We start from the raw sequence: 27,376 nt of genomic DNA, 5'->3' as shown, positions 1-27,376 counted from the left end.
AGTAAGCATGTACATATGATCGTGTCTCACTTGTACGTGACGAATTTGCAGGTAAATTGGCCGGAAAACTGAAATCAGAACGAAAATGTGCAAGCCAAGGAAAATGGGCAGAGAGGCTGCCACCCGAGCGGTAAGTCGATCGGTAAGTCGAGCGGTCAAAACTTACCGCTCGGGCGCGAGGTGTAGTTTGTGAAGATAAACTCCAGAGAACATAGCGCGTGATATTCTACCACTCGGGCGCTGAGGTATGAGTCCAGAAGGAAAATAAAGAAGAGTTGGCGCTCGAGTGGTAGGATTTGACCGCTCGAGCGCGGTTGGCTGCGAGAAAAAGATAAATACAGAGGATGTGGCGCTTAAAGGATTGGGACGAATTTGGAGAGGGATGGAGACATTATTCAGAGCCAAGGAAGAGAAGAAGGAGAAAAAAGCTTTGAGCAAGTGCTCGGATTGAAGATTTCCGGGCATCGTTCTTCGCAGATTTCGTCACGTCTAGTATTTCGAGTTTATTTTCTCATATTCAAACATTGTTTTGCTTAGTTTAATTATGACATCGAGTAGCTAATTTACATTATTTGTTGGGATTTGACGGGATCATACCCCAAACTTTGATGTAGTTAATTCCAATGTTGATGTTGATTTATTCTTGATTATACTACTGTCTTTCATTAAAATTATTAAAGTGTAGCTAACTTTAATAATAATCTTATATTGCGAGTGAGTTCCAGAGAATAGCTTGTGTTAAGAACGAGTAGCATCGTCCGTGGATCTACAATTTACAAAGACATATGAAAATGGATACGCGCCGATAGTCATAGTCCGGTAGGGCGAAAACTAGGAAATTTCATAGATCGATATGCGATTCACTCTTGATAAATAATTAAAGACATTTAATTACTTCACTGAGTAGAATTAGTTTGGCATAGCTCGAGAGGACGTGTTCAATTGAATAGGAAATCCTGTCGGAAGCATAGATCACTATCGAATGAATTAAGTAAATAACGAGGTGTAGGTGAACCGAGATTCCCAACAAATTCATTTCTCATTGAAATTTAATTAATTGGTCTAGATTCTATATCTCATTATTTAATTCTTGAATTTTATCTTTGAGTTTTTTTATTAAATTTTAGTAGGCTTAAACAACCATTCAAATTTCATTGCTAAAGATTTGATAACTGGAAATAATAATTGTAAAATATAGTCTCCAGAAGAATGATACTCGTATTCTCGTACATCATACTATTACTTGACATCGTGCACTTGCGATTAATTTTCGAGCATACAACACCATATTTTTATTGAGGATTCCACAGTGCAAGTTTAGCTCGATCAAGTTTTTGGCGCCGTTGCCGGGGATTGTTAATTCACAATTTTTTTTAATTATTTTCTTTAGCATTGTTTTATTTTTCTTGATCTAACAATCCATATTTTATTCCAGATATCTTTTCCAGTGCATGCCAAAGTCACGACGTGGATCTTGAGCAATTTGACCCTAAAATTGAAAGAACTTCTCGCAGAAGAAGACAACAGCAGAGACTGAAGGAACTGATGGAGAGGCACGAGCACGAGCATGAGGAGGAACACTATGAAGATAGACATGTTGAGATACCACGCCGCATTCCGATGCTAGAGTATGCCCAGCCTTCTTTGGATGGTGCACGCCTCAGCATTGTGAGGCCTATTGTGCGGGCAAACCACTTCAAAATCAAGTCAGCTATAATTCAGATGATTCAGAATACAGGTTTGGAGGATCTGCAGTAGATGACCCAAACATGCACATCGCGGATTTTCTTGAAATTTGCGATACGTTTAAATTTAATGGAGTTTCTGATGATGCTGTTAAGTTGCGTTTATTTCCTTTCTCCTTATGTCACAAAGCTAAAGCATGGTTAAATTTTTTTCTAGTAGGTTCGATCACCACATGGGAGGACATGGCGAAGGCATTTCTCATTAAAAAATTTCCTCCACCTAAGACCATGAAGTTGCGGGCAGATATCACCACATTTGCTCAATTCGAGCAAGAGTCTTTATATGAGGCATGGGAGCGTTTTCAAAGATCTATTACGAAGATGCCCTCATCACGAACTGCCACTTGGCTTAGTCGTTCAAACCTTTTATTATGGCTTACTCACTCCTAATCGTACTATGATAGATGCTGCAGCTTGTGGAAACCTATTGAGAAAAACTGCTGAGGAATGATATGAGTTATTGGAGGAGATGGCTGCTAGCAGCTATCATCCTCAATCTGAAAGAAACATCCAGCGGAGAAGTGCAGGAGTTCACCAGGTAACTGACCTTTCTGCTATTACTGCGCAACTTGATGTCTTGAACATGAAATTGGACGGCTTGAATACGGGTGACACGGCTATGAGTCTTCAAGAGATATTCTGTGATAAGTGTGGGGGTGAACACTTTGTGAAGGACTGTCAAGATGGCAATCCCTTCTATGTGCAGAAAGAGGCACCAGTAAATCAAGTGGGAGTCCAAAACCGTCCAAGGAATGATCCGTATTCGAACACATATAGTCCTGGATGGAGGAAACATCCCAACTTCTCATGGGGTGGTCAAAACAGTCAGAATCGACCACAGGGAGGACAGTCGTAGGGGAAACAACCGATGTACAGATCTGACCCTCCTAGAGAAGAAAAGACCAATTTGGATCAGATGATGTCTAAGTTCATCTCAGCCACCGAGACTAGACTCCAAAACCAAGATGCATCGATAAAGGGGCTAGAGAATCAAATTGGACAGTTAGCTAAGATGATAGCAAGTAGAGAGCCGGGCACCTTGCCAAGTAATACAGAGACCAAACCAAAAGAGCAAGTGAAGGTCATCGAGTTGAAGAGTGGGAAAATTTTAGAGTCAAGAGGGAAGAAAAAAGTCAAATACTGGATGAACAGACTGATACATCCAAAGGTAAATCTTCTAACTCTACACCAGCACTCACTGCACAATCAAAGATTGTAGTACTTCCTCCTTTCCTTGCAGCATTGAAAAAAGCAAAACTTGATGCGCAATTCGGTAAGTTTATTGAGATATTTAAAAAATTGCATATCAATATTCCTTTTGCCGATGCTTTGATGCAAATGCCTAGTTATGCTAAATTTTTAAAGGACATTTTAGCAAATAAGAGAAAATTGGAGGATCACATGACGGTAAATCTAACTGAAAATTGCTCTGCTTTGGTACAAAACAAAATCCCACCGAAACTTAAAGACCCAGGGAGTTTTCTATTCCTTGCATGATTGGTGATGTTGTTTTTCATAAAGCTTTGTGTGATCTTGGTGCGAGTATTAATCTTATGCCTCTATCTGTATTCAAGAAACTCGGATTAGGAGAGCCTAAGCCAACCAGGATGTCCTTGAAACTGGCAGACAAATATGTCAAATACCCACGAGGAGTCATAGAGGACGTCCTGGTAAAGGTGGACAAATTTATATTTCCTTCAGATTTCGTGGTGCTCGACATGGAGGAGGACGTGGAGATGCCGTTGATTTTGGGGAGACCATTCCTTGCGACTGGCAAGGCCCTGATTGATGTTCAAGAAGGCAAGTTGAGATTGAGTGTGGGCGAGGAAGAAATTAATTTTGACGTCTTTAATGCTCTTAAGCACACACTGCACACTGATGACTGTTTTAGAATTGATGATGTGGATTCACTTGTGTGTAATTTTGTGCAGGATGCTATGAAAGACTCATTGAAAGCCACCCTCACAACTGAATTGAAGGAGGATGACTTGGACGAAGAAAAAGCTGAAATAGTGGCATACTTTAATGCCAACCATCCATGGAGAAAGCCAATGAGGATGAGACTGGAGGATTTAGGAGAGCGAAGAGATTTGACCCCTCCAAAGTCAAGCATCGAGGAACCACCGACACTTGAGCTCAAACCCTTGCTTCCGCACCTAAAGTACGTATACCTATGTGATAATAACACTTTGCATGTCATTATTTCTGCTGCTTTGACAGATGCTATGGAGAAAAAATTGTTGCAAGTTCTCAAAGACCACAAAAAGGCATTTGCCTGGAAGGTGGCAGACATCAAGGGAATAAGTCCATCAAGCTGCATGCACAAAATCTTGATGGAAGAAAGTACTCACCCCTCGTGCAACCTCAAAGACGACTCAATCCAAAGATGCAAGAGGTAGTGAAAGCTGAGACTGTCAAGCTTCTCGATGCAAGTATTATCTATCCCATTTCAGATAGTGCATGGGTAAGTCCTGTTCAGTGTGTGCCTAAGAAAGGTGGCATTACTGTGATCACTAATGAAAAGAATGAACTTATTCCCACGAGGACTGTTACGAGGTGGCGTTTGTGCATTGATTATAGGAAATTAAATGATACTACCCGTAAAGATCACTTTCTGCTGCCCTTCATTGATCAAATGCTTGAGAGGTTAGCGGGTCATTAGTTTTATTGTTTTTTGGATGGGTATTCAGGGTATAACCAAATCATGATTGCGTCCGAGGACCAAGAGAAAACCACTTTCACTTGTCCTTATGGCACTTTTGCTTTTAGACGGATACCCTTTGGTTTGTGTAATGCCCCTGCCACTTTTCAACGATGCATGGCCGCTATATTTCATGACATGATAGAAACTTTCCTTGAAATATTTATGGACGACTTCTCGATATTTGGCTCTTCTTTTGATGAATGTTTACAGAATTTGAAGGTGGTGTTGATGAGATGTGAGGAGATGAACCTGTTGCTGAATTGGGAGAAGTGCCACTTCATGGTACCAGAGGGAATTGTCCTAGGGCACAAGATTTCGGAACAAGGGATTGAGGTGGACAAAGCTAAAGTGTAAGTCATCAAGAACCTACCACCTCCGACATCCATAAAGGGAGTTAGAAGTTTTCTAGGCCACACCGATTTTTATCGGCGTTTTATTAAAGATTTATCTAAAATTGCCAAACCTCTATCTTCCTTGCTTATGAAAGATGTGCCCTTTGAGTTTAATTCTGATTGTCTGCAGGCATACGAGGATTTAAAGAAGCGCTTGGTGACGGCTCTTGTCTTGGTGGCACCGAATCGAGATCTACCCTTCGAGGTCATGTGCGATGCCAGTGATACTGCTGTGGGGGCTGTGCTTGGCCAGCGGCAAAACAAGGTATTTCATACAATTTACTACGCAAGTAAGACCCTAGATGTGGCTCAATTGAATTATGCAACAACCGAAAAGGAATTATTTGCAGTAGTATTTGCGCTTGACAAATTTCATTCATATCTTGTTTTGTCCGAAGTCATTGTTTACACAGACCACTCTGCACTAAAATATCTACTTGCTAAGAAAGATGCCAAACCACGCCTACTTAGGTGGATTTTATTGTTACAAGAATTTGATTTAGAAATAAAGGATAAGAAGGGTGTTGAGAATGTGGTAGCGGATCATTTGTCTAGATTGGAGTTTATGAGTAAGGACTGTGTAGATCATGCCATTAATGATTTGTTTCCCGATGAGCAGCTATTTGAGGTGAAACACTGTCCTTGGTATGCAAACTTTGCTAACTTTCTTGTCACAGGCACACCACCACCCAATTTATCGTTTCACCAATGAAAGATTCTTTTCTGACGTGAAGCATTATTTTTGGGAGGAACGATTTTTGTTTAAGATTTGTGCAGATTCCATGATTAGAAAGTGTGTTGCAGAGGAAGAGTTTTGTCAAATTCTCAACCATTGCCATGACCGTGAGGTAGGTGGTCATTTTGGACCCACACGAATGGCATCCAAGGTACTCGAATGTGGCTTTTATTGACCAACCCTATTTAAAGATGCTCGTTCTTATGTGCTTGCATGTGATAAATGCCAGCGGACAGTTAACATCTCTAACCGTCATAAAATGCCATTAAAAAATATCATTGAGTGTGAGGTTTTTGATGTGTGGGGGATAGACTTCATGGGACCGTTTTCCAGTGCGTTCACAAAAAAATATATTTTGGTTGCGGTTGATTATGTGTCTAAGTGGGTAGAGGCAGAAGCATATGCAACTAATGATGCTCAAGTGGTCCTGAAATTTTTAAGGAAAAATGTTTTTAGTAGATTTGGAACACCACGAGCAATCATTAGTGATGGTGGCACCCATTTTTGCAACAAATTATTTGAAAAACTTTTGAGCAAATATGGTGTCACACATAAGATCTCTACCCCCTATCACCCCCAGACGAGTGGTCAAGTGGAAGTGTCTAACAGAGAGATCAAGCGAATTTTGGAAAAAGTGGTAGGTGTCAGTCGGAAAGACTGGTCTATAAGGTTAGATGATGCTCTTTGTGCATATAGGACTGCTTTTAAAATACCTATAGGCACTACACCATATAGGCTATTGTTTGGTAAAGCATGTCATTTACTTGTAGAGTTAGAGCATCGGACATACTGGGCAACAAAAACACTAAACTTTAACTTTACTGATGCAAGTGAAAAACATATACTTCAATTTGATCAGTTGGAAGAATTATGGAATCTGGCATATGATCTCTCATTATCATACAAGGAGAAAACAAAGAGGGCGCATGACAGACAAATCATCGAAAAGGAATTCAAGGAAGGTGAAAATGTCCTACTCTACAACTCTCGGTTGCGACTGTTTCCCGGAAAATTGAAGTCGCGATGGTCTGGTCCATTCGTGATTTCTAAAGTATACTCATTGGGAGCTGTAGAACTGCAAGATGGAAATGATGAGAAATTTACGGTCAATGCCCAGTGACTGAAGCACTACATGGGTGGCACAATTGAGCCACAACTTGGAATCACCCGATTTCAAGACAATCCAAACTGAGATTGACCAACAGTCAAGCTCTCGACTATAAATTGAGAACTATCTCTCTTTCCCTTATCTTGCACTTAATTTGATTTTGTTTAGTTTATATTTTTTATCTTTATTGTTTACTTACTAATATAAAATTAAAAAAGGGGAAAATCCGGAGAGTGTTCACGACAGAGCGGTAAGATTTTACCGCTCGAGCACGAACGCCACTGCCCACACTATATTTCCAGTGCAGTCGGCGCTCAAGTGGTAAAATTTTACCGCTCGGGCGCGACTGCACAATAAATCGCGATCCCCTTTCCTTTTCCCCATTCTGCACACCAATTTTCTCTCATCCCTAACACCAAATTTCGCCCCTTTTCGTTTTTTTTGCAAAAAATTCATTCCCACATAAGGATTCAAGCACCGTAGGCGCACTCTTCATCAAGCATCTCTCGCTCTTCGGTTATCCTCTACAAGACACGGTCACCATGGCACCAAAGAAACTGAAAGGTATTCCCGGCTCCTCTTCCTCTTCATCTTTTGATAGAACTAGATTTGTAAGTGAGACGGCTCGGGCTCGATATGAGCATGCAAAAATTCATCGCAACCCAATTGCCGAGAGAGGATTTCGTAGGCAATTTGAAGATAGATATATAGATCCTATTGTGGGGTTAGAAAGGCGGGGATGGGTAAAGTTTGGAAATCAGCCAAATCCTGCTGTTGTGTCTGTGGTTAGAGAATTCTATGCCAATGCGGGTGAGAGAACATACGATAAGGCTTTTGTTAGAGGGCGCCTGGTGTCGTTTGATTCTATCACGATTAATTCCCTCCTAGAAACGGCCGAGGTTGATGACTCCGCATTTGAGGCATTGGTTGCTGCCCCTGATTACACTGAGATACTCGGGACTTTATGTCTTCGAGGGGCGGCCTGGAAACCAGTAAGGGGCCACCGAGTTGTTTTGACGAGCGGTATTTGCGGACCGATGTTGTCCTTTGGTATCTGTTTTTGGCTAGGAGGAAGATGCCGGTATCCCACAAGAGCGAGGTACAAAAGGAGCGGACAGTGGTGCTCTATGCCTTATCACAGGGTTATGCCATCAATGTGGGAAAGCTCATTAACTCTCAAATCATGGTGAGCATTCGTAATAGCCACATCGGGCTTTTCTTTCCCACTATCATATCAGAGCTATGTGCCAGGGCCGGGGTCTCCTTCCGGGATGATGAGGAATGACTGCAACCGATGCAGCCCATTTGTGTGGAGGACATGCAGTGCAAGAGCGCAAAATGAGAGACAGACTTCCCCGCTCTTGAGGAGGATGCCGGTGGATCGAGCACCGCCGCCCCACGTCGCCCCCAGCCCTGCCAGCGGTCCCAAAATGAAAAATGGATGAGACTCTCGCATTTATGACTCATCAGGATCGCGTCAATGCGAGCTTAAATGAACACTTTGCTTATGTCGAGTCCATGATGTGCACGATGCTCGTCCAAGGGGGCGTAGACCCAGTGACCATACCACCCCCTCCGCCGTTCGTTCCCCCTTACCATTTTCAGTATGACTATTATCAGCATGGGGATGCATCAGGAGTGCCACCACCGGAACAGGATGAGGATGAGCCTTGATTGGGGGAGTTTACTGTTCCCTCTCTTTTTTGTTTATTTTCTACTGCATTCTGTTTTTGTCCTTATTGTTGTTTCATTCTATCATTTATTTTGCATTTGTTTCTGTGTCTGCATCCGTGTTTGCATTTATGTGTTTTGGTCTTTCGTGCAATGGGGACATTGCACACACTTAGTATGAGGGGGTCGTTTCGGTGGTGTACTGCATGTGTGTCCTTTGATGGTGAAACGAGTAGGTTGGTAGCCAATGATGATTTTGGATTAATGAATTGCATGTTTCTTAGTCTCATTATGAACACCCCGGATAACACGAACTGTCAGTTTTATTTATGTACATATAGTGGGTTTTTGTAGTGATGTGAATGACAGTTAAGATCAAAATAATCTTGAGGGAAACTAGAAAAACATGAGATGCTAGTGGAACTTGAATGAATATCTGTTGAAAGGAGTGACTAACCAGTAGCATGAAGCTCAAGTAGAAAATCAAAGTATACCTCAAATACCTTCATCCAATCGTGCATAAGACCTGAAAATTCATCTCTAGGCCAGATAAATGAACATACCCTATATTTCAAGCCTAGGGAGTACGCACGAGAAAACTATGCATTTTAAAAAAAATGTGTGAGAAACAAAAGGGGATGTAAGGTGTGGGGGAGCCAAAAAGGGATGAAATCCTATCCCAAGGCTAAAACGATGGAGATGTAAGGCGTTGAGGAATGTCAGATAAATTTCTGCCAAGTGCATAGTAAAAATGATCTACGTACTCCCAATCTTTTTGAACCACTTGAGCACTTACGGATATTGACTCCCTAAATCTTGTTGTACAACTATGAAATTCTACCACTTTGTGTTTACTGGTTGGTCCCGAATAGAAACAGAACTCAGGAGAGAGAAACTTGCGTTGAATTGTTGAATCGGCGACCCATATGATTTGCGAATAAACTATCTGAAGCACAAGCTAGTGAAACCCACAGCACATACACATGACCACCCTTTCTGGCAAAATAAAAATGTTTTGTGGTGTTTTGAAAGGGGTGTTAATGGATATTGGGATTTGACTAATTGGATGTGGCTCACAAACCCGCTGATGCATGAGATGTCAGTTTGCTGTTTCGCCATTGGTTGAGTTGTTTTAGTATTTTTACTTTTTGTTTTGCTTCGTGTCGTGGTTGTGGTCTGTGACCTAGCTTGCTTGAGGACAAGGAAAAGGTCAGTATGAGGGGGTTGATAGGTATGGTTTTTACGTGTTTTATTGCATTAGTTTTGTGTGTGTTTGGATTATACATGCGTACATTTCATTTACATTTTGTTCGTTTTAGAGTAAGCATGTGCATATGATCGTGTCTCACTTGTACGTGACAAATTTTCTAGTAAATTGGCCGGAAAACTGAAATCAGAACGAAAATGTGCAAGCCAAGGAAAATGGGCAGAGAGGCTGGCGCCCGAGCGGTCAAAACTTACCGCTCGGGCGCGAGGTGTAGTTTGTAAGATAAATTCCAGAGAACCTGGCGCTCAGGAGAAAATATTCTACCGCTCGGGCGCGATCGGTATGAGCCCAGAAGGAAAATACAAAAGAGTTGGCACTCAAGCGGTAGGATTTAACCGCTCGAGCGCGGTTGGCTACGAGAAAAAAGATGAATACAAAGGATGTGGCGCTCGAGCGGTAGAATTTGACCGTCAAACCGCCGCTTAATTTGTGGAAAGATTTTTAGCACGATTTCTTTCCTAATTTTCTGAAGGAGGTTGTTATGTAAAGGATTGGGACGAATTTGGAGAGAGATGGAGACATTATTCAGAGCCAAGGAAGAGAAGAAGGAGAAAAAAGCTTGGAGCAAGTGCTTGGATTGAAGATTTCCGGGCACCGTCCTTCGCAGATTTCGTCACGTCTAGTATTTTAAATTTATTTTCTCATATTCAAACATTGTTTGGCTTAGTTTAATTATGACATCGAGTAGCTAATTTACATTATTTGTTGGGATTTAAGGGGAACCTACCCCAAACTTTGATGTATTTAATTAACATGTTGATGTTGATTTATTCTTGATTATACTACTGTCTTTGTAACGATCCGAAAATCAGACTACGTATAAGCCATGCATAATTATTACTATTTAAATTTAAAAATGATTATATATATATATATATATATATATGAAGGGTCTAATTCATTTTGATATTTGACAAGTCATAACTATTTATTTTAAATGCAAAAGTTTAGTTTTATCTTTTCAGTTAAATACGCGAGGCCGGACCGGAGTTTGGAGATTAGAGATAAGATTAATAATAAGAAAGACATTCCTAAATTTAATTTAAGTCAAAGAATAATTTAATTTAAAGAAAAAGAAGGTCCTTTGGATTTAATAAATTAATTAGAGTTAAGTTGGTAAATAAGTTCTTTTGATTAATATTTAATTAAAGCTTAAAAAAAATATGTAAATAAATGGAGGATGAATTAATCTAGGTATAAAATAGTTAAGAAATTTAACATAGCATTTAAATACTTAAATTTTAAACCATGCAATGTAATGCAAGAATTTATTTTAAATAATGTGTTAATTCACTCAAATATATAATTGGTATATTAAACCCTAAACATTTAAATACAAGAATTAATCAAGGTCATACCATGCAAAAAGGGTGGATGAATTTCGGTCCATGCATAAACAAATTCAAAGGTTGATAACTCTCCATTCAAACCACTCTTAATTGCATTTCATGGAGTATTCATTCCCATTTTAATTCACCAATTAGTAGTAAGTCAAACACAATGTTACACCTCATTTCTCCCCAACTAATTACTAAGGAAATCATAGAAAATATACAGCAAAACAAGTGCAACAAAACCCTCAGCCAGCTAGGAGGAGAAGAATAATTCAAAACCATTCCACTTCTTGACTTGTAACCTCCATCTTAATGCATATTATGGCCCTTTAACACCACTTATAACATTCCTCTTACTTACCATCATGTCTTACACTCACATGCTCGAAATATCAGTAGGAATCAGCTGAAAAAAATCGTTAATTAGCAGTAAGGATAAAAGAATTAGAACAGCTACAGCAAGGTTGAAGAAACAATTCAAATTCTCACATGTAACTCTCAACTAAATGCAATTCAAGACTCATTTAACACCTCTTTTATCATGCACCTTCATTACCTAGCCTTCCCCACCCTTACATTCGAAATATCAGAGAAAACTACAGCTGAAAATCGTGTAAGATCAGCACAAGAACAAGAAAGGAAATCCAACTCCGATTCCGTCGCTCGTATTCGTAGTATTGGTTTGTTTTGTTCAAAACAACTTCCAAGCATGTATATATTATTCCTTTGCTCTGCAATCAAGTTATATTAGCTATTTTAAATCAGTATATGTTCATATATCAAGTGACACAACGCAATTTGATAGCAAAACATTTGAAAGAAATCTGTACAGCTTTTCGTTTTTTTGATGGTGCTTCACGGCTACTGTAATTTTGTTGGTTTCAGGAGTTGCTTCGGTTCCAGGCTTCCATGGCTGCTTCTAGGAATGTTTTAGAGTGTGTTAGGGTGTTATTGGTCCATTGGTTTACATCCATACACGCAGAAACAAAGATATGACAGCAACATCTTTATGAGCACAGAATTTTGGGTTCACAGTTTCTGTCATTGGATTGTTCAAAGGGGTGTTCGAATCTTGGCTGTCCTAAGGACTGTAGCCATGGTTAGAGCCCTTCCTTATCATGTCTAGGACGTGACCAAATCATCTTTTCAAAGCTTGGTTCATAGATCCCTCAGATTTTTACAGAAACATGACAAGTGCTCTTCGGTTTTCAAAATCTGATTTTTTTGGTGTGAGTAACTTTCGGTTCTTGGAGATGTTGGATGAATTGTGGTTGGCTCCTAGCCCGTAGCCATGGTTTATACAACGCTCCATCACATCTAGATCGAGCCACGGTCGATTAAATGGCCACTGGAACGACACAAGACAACCAAATATTTCATTACATCACACTACACCCCAAAGGGTGCTCTCGGGTTGGAGCTGTGGGTGTCTTAGGTAATGGCTTGGTTTGTGACTGGCTTTTAGCCCTTAGCCATGGTCCAAGCCATGCCTTAGGATGTTGTTAAGAGTCTTTGGTCGATGGTTCAAGCCCATGGTCATTATTTTCAGAGTTTACTCCACAAACACCTAAAATGCTACTGCTGTATTTTGACAGCAACTTTCATTTCGGTTCAGGAGGTTTTTCTGAGTTCTTGGTTGGCTTTTAGCCCATGGCCTTGGACTGGACAGTACCTCAATGAGTTAGGAAAGTCATGTTTTTGGCCGTTCGTTATTTGGTCAAGTTTAGAGGTCGTACGAGAATTTACGGTGAAAGGTGCCAAAATGACTCTCGAAAGGGTGTTTTATGTTTTTGAATTCCTTTCACCTATTTTCGTGTTTTACAGTTATTATGCATATTTTTCAGTATTTTTGGGGTATTTTTAATCATGGTTAAACGTCGGTTTAAAGTTGGTTCGGGTTGGTACGAAGCCATGGTTAAATAATCAAGTTGTTGGTCCGAATCGTCTTGTTTTTGGTTCTATTGTTATAATTTTGTCAAGTTAAGATTTATTGCATGTGTCACATATTGGAAGTAAGTCGCAGCAAGCCTGGGAACGATCCAACTCATCTGATAAAAAATAAGATTATAATTATATTACGTGCATAAAAATATAAAATGTTTATTTTTGAGATATATGCTATATGTCTTGTGGCCACCTTATGCTTATGGGTTTTGAAGTCGGTAGGCGCAACCGAGGACCTCTCCGCCCGGTGACTTACGACCTGTTTATGATTATGTATGGGTACGGACATCCAGTCCAAGGGCTGTGATTGATCTCTACCGCCCAGTATACTGTGGTTTAGTCTGATCAGGCGCTTACGCTATGTTATGTGCCACTTGCTTAGAAACATTATCTCTACCAGAAAATTATGATATGTTATGACAGAGCTCTATTGAGCAAAGCTTTTACGTATGATTTTCAGATATGCCCGTAGTTATAATTATTCATGATACGATTTTCCCCGTACGCCTTACGATACTTTATTTTTAAGTTGCATGCGATTTTATGATATATTTTCTTGTTATTCACGATATATACATGTTGAGTCTTTAGACTCACTAGACTTGATTGTTGTAGGTATTGTTGAGGCCGAGACGGAGGGCGTGGACCAGTGAGCGATCTTGAGACAGCAGTAGTAAACCCGAGGACCTCATGATTTAGTTTATGCACTTTTTATTATTCAAATTCAATTTTAATACGTTGGATTATTTTAAATCGACGTTTACGTTAGTTTATTTTTAAATTGTTGATTGAAACATTATTCGCTTCCGCTGTTATTTTAAAGTTAAAAATTATTTACATGTTTATTTTAATTAAACAAGACAAGATAATTATTTATTTAGAAAAATTTTTATAATTCCGCAAAATTATGAATACGAAATACGGGCCTTTACAGTCTTTCATTACAATTATTAAAGTTTAGCTAACTTTAATAATAATCTTATATTGCGAGTGAGTTCGAGAGAATAGCTTGTGATAGGAACGAGTAGCATAGTCCGTGGATCTACAATTTACATAGACATATGAAATTGGATACACGTCGATAGTCATAGTCCGGTAGGGTGAAAACTAGGGGATTTCATAGATCGATATGCGATTCACTCTTGATAAATAATTAAAGACATTTAATTACTTCACTGAGTAGAATTAGTTTGGCATAGCTCGAGAGGGCGTGTTCAATTGAATAGGAAATCGTGTCGGAAGCATAGATCACTATCGAATGAATTAAGTAAATAACGAGGGGTAGGTGAACCGAGATTCCCAACAAATTCATTTCTCATTAAAATTTAATTAATTGGTCTAGATTCTATATCTCATTATTTAATTCTTGAATTTTATCTTTGAGTTTTTTTTATTAAATTTTAGTAGTCATAAACAACCATTCAAATTTCGTTGCTAAAAATTTGATAACTGGAAATAATAATTGTAAAATACAGTCTCCAGTACAACGATACTCGTGCTCTCGTACATCATACTATTACTTGACATCGTGCACTTGCGATTAATTTTCGAGCATACAAAACCATATTTTTATTGAGGATTCCACAGTGCAAGTTTAGCTCGATCATGCGTTATTACAAAAATTGTAAAACCAAAGTCTTCTAGTGAATTCCTTCTTGAGTGGAAGAAGGGGAGACATAGAAGGGGAATGCTTTCGAACTTTCATATATCTTGTGTCATTTTCTTTATTGCACTTATTTATCTTGTTGCCTTGTTATATTTTAGTATAAAAGCTTCATAAAAAACCTCGGGCCATTTTCCGTACAATTTGTGATCCGTCCATTTTTAAGTGTTGAGAAAATTAGATCTTGTATAGCTAACCCTATCAAGTCTGGTCGCATTATTCGTCAGTGTTTCAGATAATTTTTCAAAAGAGTTTATTTATCTCCTCTAATAAAATCCTCGACCCTAACAATTTGGTTTCTATGAAATCTCTTATTCCACAATAGATAGAATTTTCCTATGTAGGTAGTAATATCCATTCTAATTGACATTGTTCTCTTCACGTTTCATGTTATTAGGATATATTATTTGTATTGTGTTAGGATCGAAAAAAATTAGAGATGACTGAATAAAGTCTTTAAAATAATTTGCAATTAATGAAAAATCAAGCCGTGTGAGAAGCTCAAGTTAATTTTTCAATCAAACTAAGTACTGAGAGCAACAAATCAGATAAGTGTGGAAACAACTCAAAACACAAAATGAATAATTTATACTCAAATCAATCAGATAATATCAATAATATAAATGACTATAAGTAAATAGATATGAAAATTTGTTTATGGAAGTTTGAATACTAAGTTTCTACGTCCCCATTTATTCTGTTTTCAGAAGAATTCTACTAGAAAATTTTATCGGTTAAACTTTTATACAAATCTACTTTAGCTCGATTCACTAACCCTATTGGACTGAAACTCCTAGCAATTAATCTCTTGACTCAATATGTTCAGAAACACTTTTTGGCAGTTACAATGATTCTCACAGTACAAAAAGACTCGTGTAACCAAATAATAAGTGAGAAAAATGATAACAGAATGTTCCTTAAGCGTTCTAATAGAAATTTTATGATTGTGCAAATCAGCTTGAAATAAAAATTTAAGAGATGCTGATGATTCAGAGAATTCTTGAAGATAGATTCAGAGTAGCATTTTTTAAAAATACACATGATGCACTCCCTTTTTGTAGGTGTTGATCTGGCATTCATAAATATGGTCGATACTCACAATTGTACTGGATAACTGACAATCTTACAGAGAGTGTCACGTGTCCTTGTATTCTTCTCAAATATAGTACCGAGAAATTCAAATTTCCTTGGACACTAGTTGAAATAGGAAACCAATGGATGTTTTATTCGGTTGTCGATCCTTGGTGAATAAGCTAACTTCAACGTAGACTTATCAGATCAGTTCTTTCTTTGGATTAGTATGGTTCGATTTGTAAGCTCCAGATCTTTAGTAATCTCCATTTATCCAATTAATTAGGTCATATTAGTTTAGTTTGTACTCACCAAAATTTAGTCCAAAATTATATCTTAACAATTTTTCTTTTTTGTTGAGGTCAAAATCGAACTAATTAATTCTCTCTCCTGAACGGTTGATGAGAAGAATGACTTGGTCTCTATCCGCTGCTTCAGCCACCACCTGGACTATCGTGGCCACCGCTTACATGTGGTTTCTTGTTCTGAGAAGAGGAACATAGAGAAGCAGAAGACTTAGAATTTTCTTGAGGCTTCTTTTCTGGCTTTTTCTTTTCATGAGGCTTCTTTTCCCTTTCTGGCATCGCTCCTATTTGTTTGCCAAGAGTTTCAATGCGGTCTGTCAGCACAGTTTCTTGCTTCTCAATTCTGCAGATAACATCAGCATTTGATCTACGATGGGAATTTTTGAGATCAGAAATTCTGCTAGAATGCAAGTTTACGACCCTGAGTACCTCAACAATCTAAGCGGTTATATTGGTTTTGAACATCTCAAGATCCAACGACATGAAGCTCTGATATGCTCACCGACCAGATATCTCGTACTCGACAGTTCATCCAACCAATATTGAATTTGCACTGATCTCTGCTGATGAAGGCCTCTATGCTGACCAGAAATATATATTCATTCATCCAAATGATAGAAAAGAAGCACGGGTTGCATGCATTAAAGCGACACAAGAATGGTTTTCAAGAAATATAGTTGTCTCTACTGAATCCGATGATCTATCTCTATCTCTCTCTCTCTCTGAATCCAAATTAGAAGATCTTGCGGCAATGGATAGGTCTCTTGAATTGCATATAAAGGACACTCAGTAAGGTGTTGCTGATACCCAAACCAACTGGGATGTTTTTAAATCCAAAATCATGGGACATACTGAGCTCATTCAGATTGATCTCCTCTCCCTCCAAAAGTATTTTACTCAATTCAAAGGAGGCATTATAGAATTTCGGGCCTCTGCTATGGGAAAACAAGATTTTCTTACGAAGAACCAGAAACAAAGCCATCGGGAGCTTGTGGCTAGTCACAAGCAAAGCCACAAGGAACTCTCTAATAAAACTGATCTTGTACAAGCCTATTTCTCCTCTCAGATTTCTGAATTATTTTCATATATCAATGAGGCTGATGCCAAAAGAAGAAGAAGCAGAAAGTCCTGAGAGTTCAAGTGCTGCCGGATATATTCATCCTAATCCAGATCCTATGCACTATTTTTGAATTCATCAGGTACCTATTTAGTTTTAAAAATATTGCAATTGAATCTCATGTTTTGCTCAAACTCGGCATCATCAAAAAGAAGAAATTTTTCGAGTATTAGTGATGTCCCATTTATAAGTAATTAAATTAAGAAGTGCTAAAATTGAACACACCAAGAAAATTCAGTAGCCACTACACTAAGTTCAGAACACACTCGTGTACTTATCCAAATTCTGTCTAAGGCCTACCGAACTAAATGAGCAATCATTTATTGAATGGTCATACTCTACATTTATGATCTCAGACGTATTTCATTAATAGATGAAGAACGAATTCAACAAATCAAACGGTCAGAAAATGTTCAATACACTATTTAAGGAGGATATATTCTAACTATTTGATTGTCTGTGTCATAAGCAGTGATTGTCGCATACTACTTTTGGAACAAGACGAATCACATACTGATTTATAGTCGTTCAATTTTTAACATTGGAGATGATCTATATAAGAATATTCCAAGATTCAGCAAAGGCTAAATTCTCGAGATTAACTTTCATGTTATTGTCTTCTAAGAGTTCACAAGTTTTGCTGACAAAATTCGAAGCATACTCTCAAAATTTTTTCAGACCTTCTTAGAGATCATCTTGTGTTGTATCATACTAACTGATTATCTCAATATTCATTTTATCATTTGAGTGAGTTATTGCAAATGATAGAAAGAATCTTTCTGTTCAGAAGTTTGTACAAAGTCTTGACGAGTTAATACTAAGAGTTTCAGTAGGCAATATTTAAGACCTGCTGAAGTGGATGTTTGCTGAATTTGTAAATATCAAATTCTTTTATGGAATACCTTATGAAAACAGAAGAAGGGGAGACATGGAAGGATTAAAACTTCTAGAAACAACTTTTGTGCATTTTATTTTCTGCTTCACTGATTTTCATTTGTTCATAAAGTTTTGGTGGACATATTCCGCATTGATTGTATTAGTTGTCTACGGAAATTTGAATGACAAGATACGAGTTCAGCTGCTAACACTAGTTGAGATCATCAACATTCAGAATAAGAAGATAATTTTCTAATATATTTATTCACTCCCTCTCTAAACACCTCCGCCGATCCTAACAGAATATATAGTCTAAGTCCAAGGAATATATGTACAAATTTATCTTTAATATACTCAAATTATATTTAAAAGATACATCCTGGTGTAGACAATGAACTAGAACATATACACACATGGAAAATGGCATATGCAAGAAAAAACATAGTATTCTAAAAAAGAATATATTTTTCTTTTTACGTTTTAAACAATATTTTCATGACCAGATCGGTGATCAAACTGAGTCTAATATATTTAAAAAATTTCAAAATCATCCTTGAACCATTTTTAGGTACGTGATGTTATTATACTTATCGAGCTTGCCCAAAGTCATAGGGCTACAGTAGGTTTACGGCCTATATACCATGAATTAAGAGTTTTTTTATAGTACATGCTTCCGTATAATAAATTAAATATTTTACATATTTGACCGGAATGTCGTCGGCTTGTATCCACTGAGTTTTACAGACTGCTCCTCACAACCCAATCACCCAATCGCAACATGTTGGAATCTATAAGTTTTCGAGTTTAATAAACAAATCTGTAAAAGAACTGAAGAACAAAAATGAACTGGCGTAACCGAGAGGTCATAATTGAAAAGAGACTTACTGGACTTAAATGAATTACGAACTGAAGTTAATAGGCTAAATTTCTTATAAGAATAAATAAGACTCGAAGCTTAGTAAACATATTGAAGATCAGAACTGAAGACTTCGCAAAAACTGAACTGGAATTACCTATCTCAACTGAAATATTGAAACTGAGATTATATCAAATTTAGAACTGATGTCGTCCAGCTGAACTGATCAGTCGACCAATTTGATTCCTGATTAGTTGGCCACATCATCAGCTGTATTTTGAAATACTCAGCAGACAAACTGACAGTCCGCACCAAAGCAGAAGAGATGAAACAGAATAGTTATACATCGTATCTCTGTCAGAATAAAGTCATCTACATGGACTAGAAGACGATTCAACGGATATTAATCATTAAATTCATTCAATGTGACTGTTCGAATCGAAGACTATTTATAGCTGATAAGTTCAGTTGAAGAAACGTTATGAGACAAAAACGAAACTATCAGTTATTTGCAAATTACTCTCAAAATTACTCAGTTTACAAATCACACTCTTACTTCATTATTGTAATTGTAGAATTCAGGCTACTTACTAGACTATTCAGTTATCAATTTGATAAGTAAAGAAGGTACGTTAAGAGTTTCAGTTTGACATTGTATAAGTCCAATTGAAGTGGGTTTTTAAAAATCTTTGTAATCAATCAAATTCTTTTAGTGAAATCATATCCTTAAGATAGAAGGGGTGACACAGAAGCAGTTGAAGACTCCAAACATCCATAAAATTATTTGTGTTCATCATTCTATTCGTTCTGTTTTCAATAATTTATCCTAACTTATTCAATCTATCTTTCAGTTTATTTATGCACTACAATCATTAGTTAACTAATAAGATTTCTAAATCAATTCCTTATACCCAAAAAAGATTACAAAAACCGAAGTGGTTATTCAATCACCCTTCTAAACAGATTATCATCCTTAACGGATCCTAACACAACCGATGGTTCCTGACCCTTCAACAACAATTAGGACAACCATGTACTGTTTTTACCTTAGGTGTATAGTAAAGAAGTTTAATTTTAAAAATAATACATGAGAGTGGCCGTAAGCCTTGGATATTTTATTCAAACATACATCATATTATTATATAGTAACCTCCTGTAGAAGAGGAGAAACTTGTATAACTACTTATAGCAGTCGTAATTACAACACACATAAACTGAAAATATTACAAATTTTATATTGATAGAAAAATGAAGAGATTGAATGATACCTTCATCTTCCTTATGTCCTGCTATATCTAGAAGTTTTGGTGGATTTGAAATCTAGACTTCAAACTTGTGAATTTCTTTGCAAGTTGTGGTCAAAAACATCTTTTAGTAGGTGTACCATTAGTTAATGGTAAGTCATGTTGCGGTAGTTGAATGGTCTATCCTTGACTAACGGAGTAGTTGGATCACATGCCTTCTTTGCCTTTGCCGGGAAATATTTTGCTTTTGTATGGTTCCCGGGTAAAACGTTACTTATGTGGACTGAACCTATTATATTTTCTGTTAGATATGGGCCGAAAACCTTTCTTGAATTTTGGTTCTTTCTGGGAAGATTCATTCTCACCATCTTCCCACATGAGCCATATTGCAGAATTTTCAACGAATTTTTTACTCCTCGAAAGCTTGTTGTTCCACATAAGATATCTTTTCATTTCAAATAATTCTTCTACAAATCTCTTGTATTTTTTCTTGTCATGGTATAACAGAAAAGATCAATTTACAAAATTTTGATAAAACTTAAATGGAAACTTGATTTTTTCATCTATGTGAGACAGACCCAAATCCTCATGCTCGTTTAGTGGATATGTCGTCTTTAGTGAGTGATGAAACAAAAGGTGTTTCATTCTTCAGAGGATCCTTGATGAATTTTTGAATGTTCATGTCTACTATTTTAAACTTGATGAAGTGAAAGGCTTCATTGCGAGCCTTTTCCGGATGGTTCTGGTGATGTGCTTAAAAAGTAATGCTCCAAAATATCTTCTCTTGACAAATAATCATTATTTGCCTATTTTTCATGAACAACTTCCTTGATTCATTTTGATAGTTTTGATATTTTTGGGAAGTTGGGTAATGTAGTATAAACTTAGACAAGAGCCCCAAATTCTTATTTTGTTTTTACCTACTTGGCATAGGAATTTGATTTCATCCATATCCTAGGATATTTTCCTGCTATATCAACTTGGATTGTGGCCGGGTTGACATATATTCTTGTTTTTTCTTCTCTCATTTCTATTGATATACCTGAAATGGAGAAACTATAAGCTCGTTATAACCAATCTTAGATTTTCCCTTGTCAGTTTGAAGTGTAAAGTTGATCTCTTTCCCTTCGATCCACGACATAAAGGGTTGACTTGAAGGCTCGAGATAAATATCTGGACCTTCAATTTTTGTTTTTCCGACTCATCTAAAGATGATCCTGACTTAGCACTAGTACTAAAGGTATTTGAATCCTCTGCTCTAGATATAGAGCCCTATAATCGAAAACTCTCCATTTGAGAAACCAGTGGCTTTCAATAGCCAGGAGGATCGGCTTTTGATATACTGACCATAGCTGAATATAAGCCTATAAAAAAACATGTTATTCGATCAGAGACAGTTCTCTTATCAAATTTTGTAGCATACCTGCAACTTATGCATTTAAGGCAAGCTTATTGAACTCGGTTTAAACCATTTCAAGGTGGACCCTCAAATACCTCTGCATTTTAATGATGATATCAACATTAACATTTTTCATATCTTGTTAAGAAATCTACAAGAATATTTTCACGAGATTTAATAATAACAGTATCAAGAATATTATTATGACACAAAGCTTGTCATCTCAATAATCTAGTCTTATCAGGTTTAGATTCAATTCTATTTTTCAAGAAAGCTTTTACTTGTGTATTATCAACTTTTAAGGTAAATTCCTTTGCAAATAAAAATAATGACCATTTTTCGAAAGTCTTTTTTACTGCATACAATTTTTTTTTGATATGTCATCTTACGACTTTTGCATATGAGAATAATCTACTACAATACCTACACCGTTGTTCTTTTTCTGTTGTGAGCTTTGTAAGAACCGTTGCCCACCAATGATCACTAATATCTGTATATAATATCAGATCATCTTCATCTTGAGAAATAGTCATTTTTAGAATATTTGTGCAAATCTCTTTTATTTGGCTAAGTACCTTTGTATGTTCTTCTGCCCATAAAAATCTTGCATATTTTTTTCAATAATGGACTAAACATTTTCTCGTGTTTATCTAGGTTCTTAATGAACATAGCAAAGTTAATAACTCCTAGGAAAATTTTTTTATTTTCTGTTAGTTTATCTGAAATCCTACACTTTTTCAACTTTATGTTCTTGCAGAATTATTCTTGACTCATCTATTTCTATTCTAAGGAATTCAATATTCTTTGTAGCGATGACTATCTTCTTTTCGGATAGGAATAGTCTTCTTTTTTACAAACCTCGGAGAAAATCTCTAAATGTTTATTATGTTCGTTCATATTTTTTATCTTATTAAACATCATCAATATAAACAAACTTAAAATTAAATAATCTTTAAATAGATTATCTATTTTTCTTTGAAATATCTGGGATGCATTAGTCAAACACATCTATAATACTTCCAAAATATAGTGACATTGAGGCGTGGAGAAAGCTATTTTCTTTCTTTCTTCTTTAATCTGAATTTGATTGAATCCGGACTTACAATCGAATTTAGAAAATATTTTGGTGTTACATATACAACTGATTAAAATGTTATCTACTAGGTATAAAATACCCATCAAACTCCAGGATTTTATCAGTTTCTTGATAATTAATTACTGATATGAGTTTATTTATTTTTATTTCACCATGATTTTTTACCAGAAAATTTGGACTGCTACATAACGATATTTTTATTTTGATTAAACCAAGGTTTAAATGTTCCTTGATAATAATTTGTGCATCATTTTGATCATTTATGTTCATTGGAGTAGGCTTACATCTGACGAACTCATATTTCTTTCCTTCCTTAATTTTAAGGCTGACTTGGAGTTTGTTTCTATCCCACCATGCCAAGGGATCTTCATTGTAATTTTTTTGATAATTTTCTTGACATTTTCTAGTGATATTTCTGATTCAAACTATACATCCTTGGTGTAAAGCTATTTTGAGGAATTATATTTCTTCTGGTTGGAGGTTTTGATCTACTCTTAATTAAAGCATTGTTTATCCAAACCGTCAAGAATCCTTCAATTTTTTTGTTTCAGAAGTTTTCTTTCATCACCACGCTTTCTTGAAACTAGATTGGAAATTTTCTGTAAAATATTTTTCTTAGTCTCTGGACTACGACTTGTGACCACATGATGTTGTGAACACTAATCTTCTAGTCTCATTTTCTTGTATATATGATTTAAAAATTTTAAAAAAAATTATTTCCTAGCATAATGTATGCTCATATATCATGAAAATAAATCGGTAGTGTTTTCACATTATACCAAGGTATTTGTCCAGCATCTTCGATTAATATTTCTGTCATTTTAATCTTTTTTCGTAAAATTAAGATTCGCTTGGAGAAATCTCATCCAACAATCTGAGGTAATTCTTCTTTCAATTTTTTTTGAAAAAACACGTTTTTTCTATACAGATTCCTGTTCCGGAATCAATATAAACAGCAAAATATTATGTTTTATATTGTTCATATAACATCCCCACTAAAATATATATCGATAATGGGCTAGTGGTCATTGGATTTTCCACATTCTATCCTCTGCCATAAATTTCATTTCATTCTATAGATGTTTCCAAGGTTTCGTGTTTCTCGAGAAACTCTAGCCCAAGAACCAATTGATTTGGTTCTTTTCCTGAGATTCTTTTGATATGAACTTCCAATTCTCCAATATTGATCATTCCTAGTAAGTTCCTATCATAGCTTGTTCCAAACTGTATATAGTATTACAAGGAAATTTATTTCTTGGTCTTGTAATATCAAATACTAATTCGTTCTCTCTCCACCCTTCAGGATACCTAAGATTTCCTATTGTCGAAAAGATTTTTAGTACCTCTTGGGCTTCCTAGACAAGTTTTTTTCCCTGCCTGCAACTTATTATTCTATCTCCTTGAAAATACCGTCTTCTTGATTCCAATCTTTAATTTGTATCTGAATATCTTCTTCATGTATTAAAGGAAACTTGATTTTTTTTTGGATAAATTGCCTGATCAACTTTTCTAAATATTTCTGGTATTTCAGTAAACTCATTTCTAATAAACAATTATGAGTGATTATATTAGATAGAGCATATGAAATTTGATAGGCAATATAATATGATCTATAACCATCTTTCATCAGCCTCTTTTCTTTGACATTTTTATGTAATGTTAAATCTCAGTTGAAATCTCGATCAGCTAGGTTTTAGACAGTTCTTGGGTAAATTACTCCTACTATTTTTCTTGCGAATAGATTCCCTGAGGTTGCTCCCAGTATTTAATATTGAAGATTACTTATTCATTTATCGCATAAAACAATGTCAATAGGTAAATTTATTTATTCTTTAAAAGTATCTTTTATAATAATCCGGATTGCTTCGATATGAATCCAGGACATAGTCCGTGCTACTTATCACGTTTCCCATAAGTTCCATTAGAATTGTCATTTCCATTTTGAAAAAACTTTATAGATCAGATGATGTTTTCTATTTCTTAGGCTAAAATTTCCTAAGAAATTTTCTGCCTGTTAGGATTTTCCCCCACGATTTTTGGACCATGTTATGAGATATTGTTGTCTCTTCATGTGTTTCGTGTCGAAACACCTCCTCTTCATTCAGATTCTGTTTTTGTTCCATCAAATTCTTCCTGACCCAAGATTTCTTCTTCTTCACATATGCTCTTGTCTGAATGAATATCTTCAAACCTGTATACTTGAACTAGATCTTAGTAATAAACCTCTTCTTCAATATCCAGAATTGGTTCGAAGTGTTTTATCCCCTTTCTATCATTTTCTAGACAGTTGGTCGAAATATGACATCTTACTCCACATGTCCAAAAATTAAAATCTTTAAAACTTTCACTAGCTCGGGATTGAGCTCTTCTGAAAGTTTTTTTTGGTGTACACCTTGTGCTTCGAGATGAGTTCGATGCTTGGGATGACATCACACTTCTTTATGGTCCACTTCTTTGTCCAGATTTGTAAGATCTGATTTTTTTCTATACTATATTTGAAGGGATCGGTTAATAGGTGGAAAGTGTTTAGAAGGGGGGGTTGAATAAACACTATCGAGTTTTGTATTCTTTTCGAATATTGAGTTCAGTTTAGTGACAAACTGATCCTTGGTATCTCGTCGGTCAATAACAATCAGTTTAACTGAAAAACAGTTGCGGAAGTAAACTGACTGAAAGATAGAATAACTGACAGTAACTGAAATTAAATGCACACGATTTGTTTCTGGATGTTCGGAGAATAGAATAACTCCTACCTCACCCCTTCTATCACGAAGATAGGATTTCTACTAAAAGACTTTGATCGAATACAAATTTTGTACTGACCCACTTCAGTTTAGACTTATCACTTGCCAAAACTGAAACTCTTAGTATACAATAACTTTTACAGTGCGTGACTTAATATTACGCAACTGAATGAATCTAACAGAAGATTTCAAAGTGCTAACAAGCTCGTAAAGGTAGCCTTAATTGCTACTGATAAATCTGATAAGAGTGAGCTTTTATATCTGAATGTAAGTTGTGATTTCAGCAGAGTAATAGCAAGCTTGAATAATATGATAGTTCGTGTGTTTTTCTCAGCTGCTCTCTTAACCTATTTATAGGCTTCCTTCTCAACGGTAATATTTAAATAACGTTTTGAATCTTTATATCCGTTGACTGCCACGTCGATACTCTCTGACATTCGTTATACTACAATCTCTGAAATGCGGCGTTCCACTATTTTTTGCAGTCTGTTGTGTACTCCTTGTCGGTTGTCGTTCTTAATTAATGATATGCACAGCTGAGGGATCAGCTGAAAGATACTTTGCTGAAAGACTTATAACTGATTGTTTCAATTGATCAGTTCCCAACTGATCAATCAGTTATACTTTTGCTTCAACTGATGACGTGTATAATATTTAGCTGGTACGCATTCAGTTGTGTACTTCAGTTTTCTCGTATTCAGTTATTTGCATAAGCAGTTGGTTTGCAATTTGTCAAACGCTGAAACTTAGTTTTCAACAATTTCCCCCTTTATGGTGTTTGACAAAACTAAGTCAATAAAAACTGAAAAACTGAACTCATTGTAGATAATATAAGGATTTGATCAATTTAGCTTAAAGAACTGATGATCTTCAAAAATACAAGAACTGCTACTTCAAACTGACTGCTCTTCAACTAGAAAACTTCTTCTGTTGTTCTAGAATTTCTTTAATCTCTTCCCCCTTTTTGTCAAACGTATCCATTTTAAAAGATAATCTTCGAACATCAGTTGATAGGATGTTGACAGTAGTGGAGATACTTGAGACAGCAGTAAGCATTGTGGTTTGCAACATGTCTATTTTTCTTGAAACAGAAGTCTCCAGACCTTCAACTCGTTTACTAATAGACTCTTGAGTTGCAGTGAGACTTTTTGCTAAACCCTTGTTCTTTTGAATGTCATCTACTGCAAGAGAGAGAGAGAGGTTACAGCAGCTTGAATGGCCTTCAATTTCTCTGAATTGAATACTTCAGAATGTTCTAGCTTCAGAGTGTGAGCCAGTTGAGTGTGCTGAATTTTGTTGATGGAAGTAATCATTTGATTCATGTTATTCTGAAGATCCTGAATTTCTTCAAGAACTAAGTCAAAATCTGTGGAAGAATGCGGAGGTGACTGTCCAGACGCTTCAAGTTCTTGTTCCCTTGAAACTTGATCAAATACCACCAAGGTCCTGTCAGATACGATCGGTTCATTAATGGTCTGTTCTGGAACAGCTGTTTCAGTTATTGCTTCTTGAACTAGAGGAGGTGATGATTGATCTTGAGCAGCAGATGAGCCACCTTGCTGAATATGAGAGTCTATGGGGTTTTCAGCTGGAGGATCATCGACTGATGCTACTGTATGATAAACAGCTGAGACTTGTGCTGGCTCGTCAGTTGGTAAATTTACAATATTGAGCAACTGAGCCTCCATAGTGTCAGCAATCTCTTGATCAGTTTGATCAGCAGGTTCAGCAGAGACAACAAGCTCATCGGGCTCTTTAATAGGAGTCTCTTGAGCTGCTTGATCAGTTGAGTGATCAACTGATTCAGAAATGGGTGCATCGGTTTGAGATTCTTGTACTACTGACTGAATAATTTCATCAATATTTGCGAGTGTCAAGTCAGCCTCTGAATAGATTTGATGATCAGCAGCTGAAGATTGAGGTACATCCTGTACTGGCTCTTCAGTTGTAGCAGTAGCTTGTACAGGGGATGGTTCTTTGTGTTGAGAAGGCGATTTATCTTCTTCATCATCTGAAGTACCTTCATGAATGGTTAGTTCTTGATCCATCTCCCAAAATTTTATCTGTGATTGCAGAGCCATAAGATCAGTTTCTAGCTGCGTGA

At 36.6% G+C, this 27,376-nt stretch overlaps 1 protein-coding gene and 1 non-coding gene across 2 annotated transcripts; one reads left to right on the top strand and one right to left on the bottom strand.

Moving 5' to 3' along the window:
• Positions 1-1,977: 1,977 nt before the first annotated feature.
• Positions 1,978-2,084, bottom strand: LOC142521391 (small nucleolar RNA R71). The gene has a single exon (XR_012814156.1). It is a non-coding gene; the product is annotated as a small nucleolar RNA R71 (small nucleolar RNA).
• Positions 2,085-2,613: 529 nt separating this feature from the next.
• LOC142509906 (uncharacterized) lies at positions 2,614-6,697 on the top strand. The gene is made up of 8 exons (XM_075619591.1): positions 2,614-2,913; positions 3,320-3,906; positions 3,966-4,391; positions 4,515-4,731; positions 4,972-5,469; positions 5,519-5,689; positions 5,807-5,909; positions 6,348-6,697. The coding sequence occupies exons 1-8, from the start codon at positions 2,614-2,616 to the stop codon at positions 6,695-6,697; spliced, it is 2,652 nt and encodes an 883-aa protein (XP_075475706.1).
• The last annotated feature ends 20,679 nt before the right edge of the window (positions 6,698-27,376 follow it).

This window comes from Primulina tabacum, chromosome 1 (genome assembly GCF_025594145.1).
Source record: "Primulina tabacum isolate GXHZ01 chromosome 1, ASM2559414v2, whole genome shotgun sequence".
Taxonomy (NCBI): Eukaryota; Viridiplantae; Streptophyta; class Magnoliopsida; order Lamiales; family Gesneriaceae; genus Primulina; species Primulina tabacum.
The sequence above is the reverse complement of the archived record's forward strand: the minus strand, read 5'-3'. Positions and strand labels throughout refer to the sequence as shown.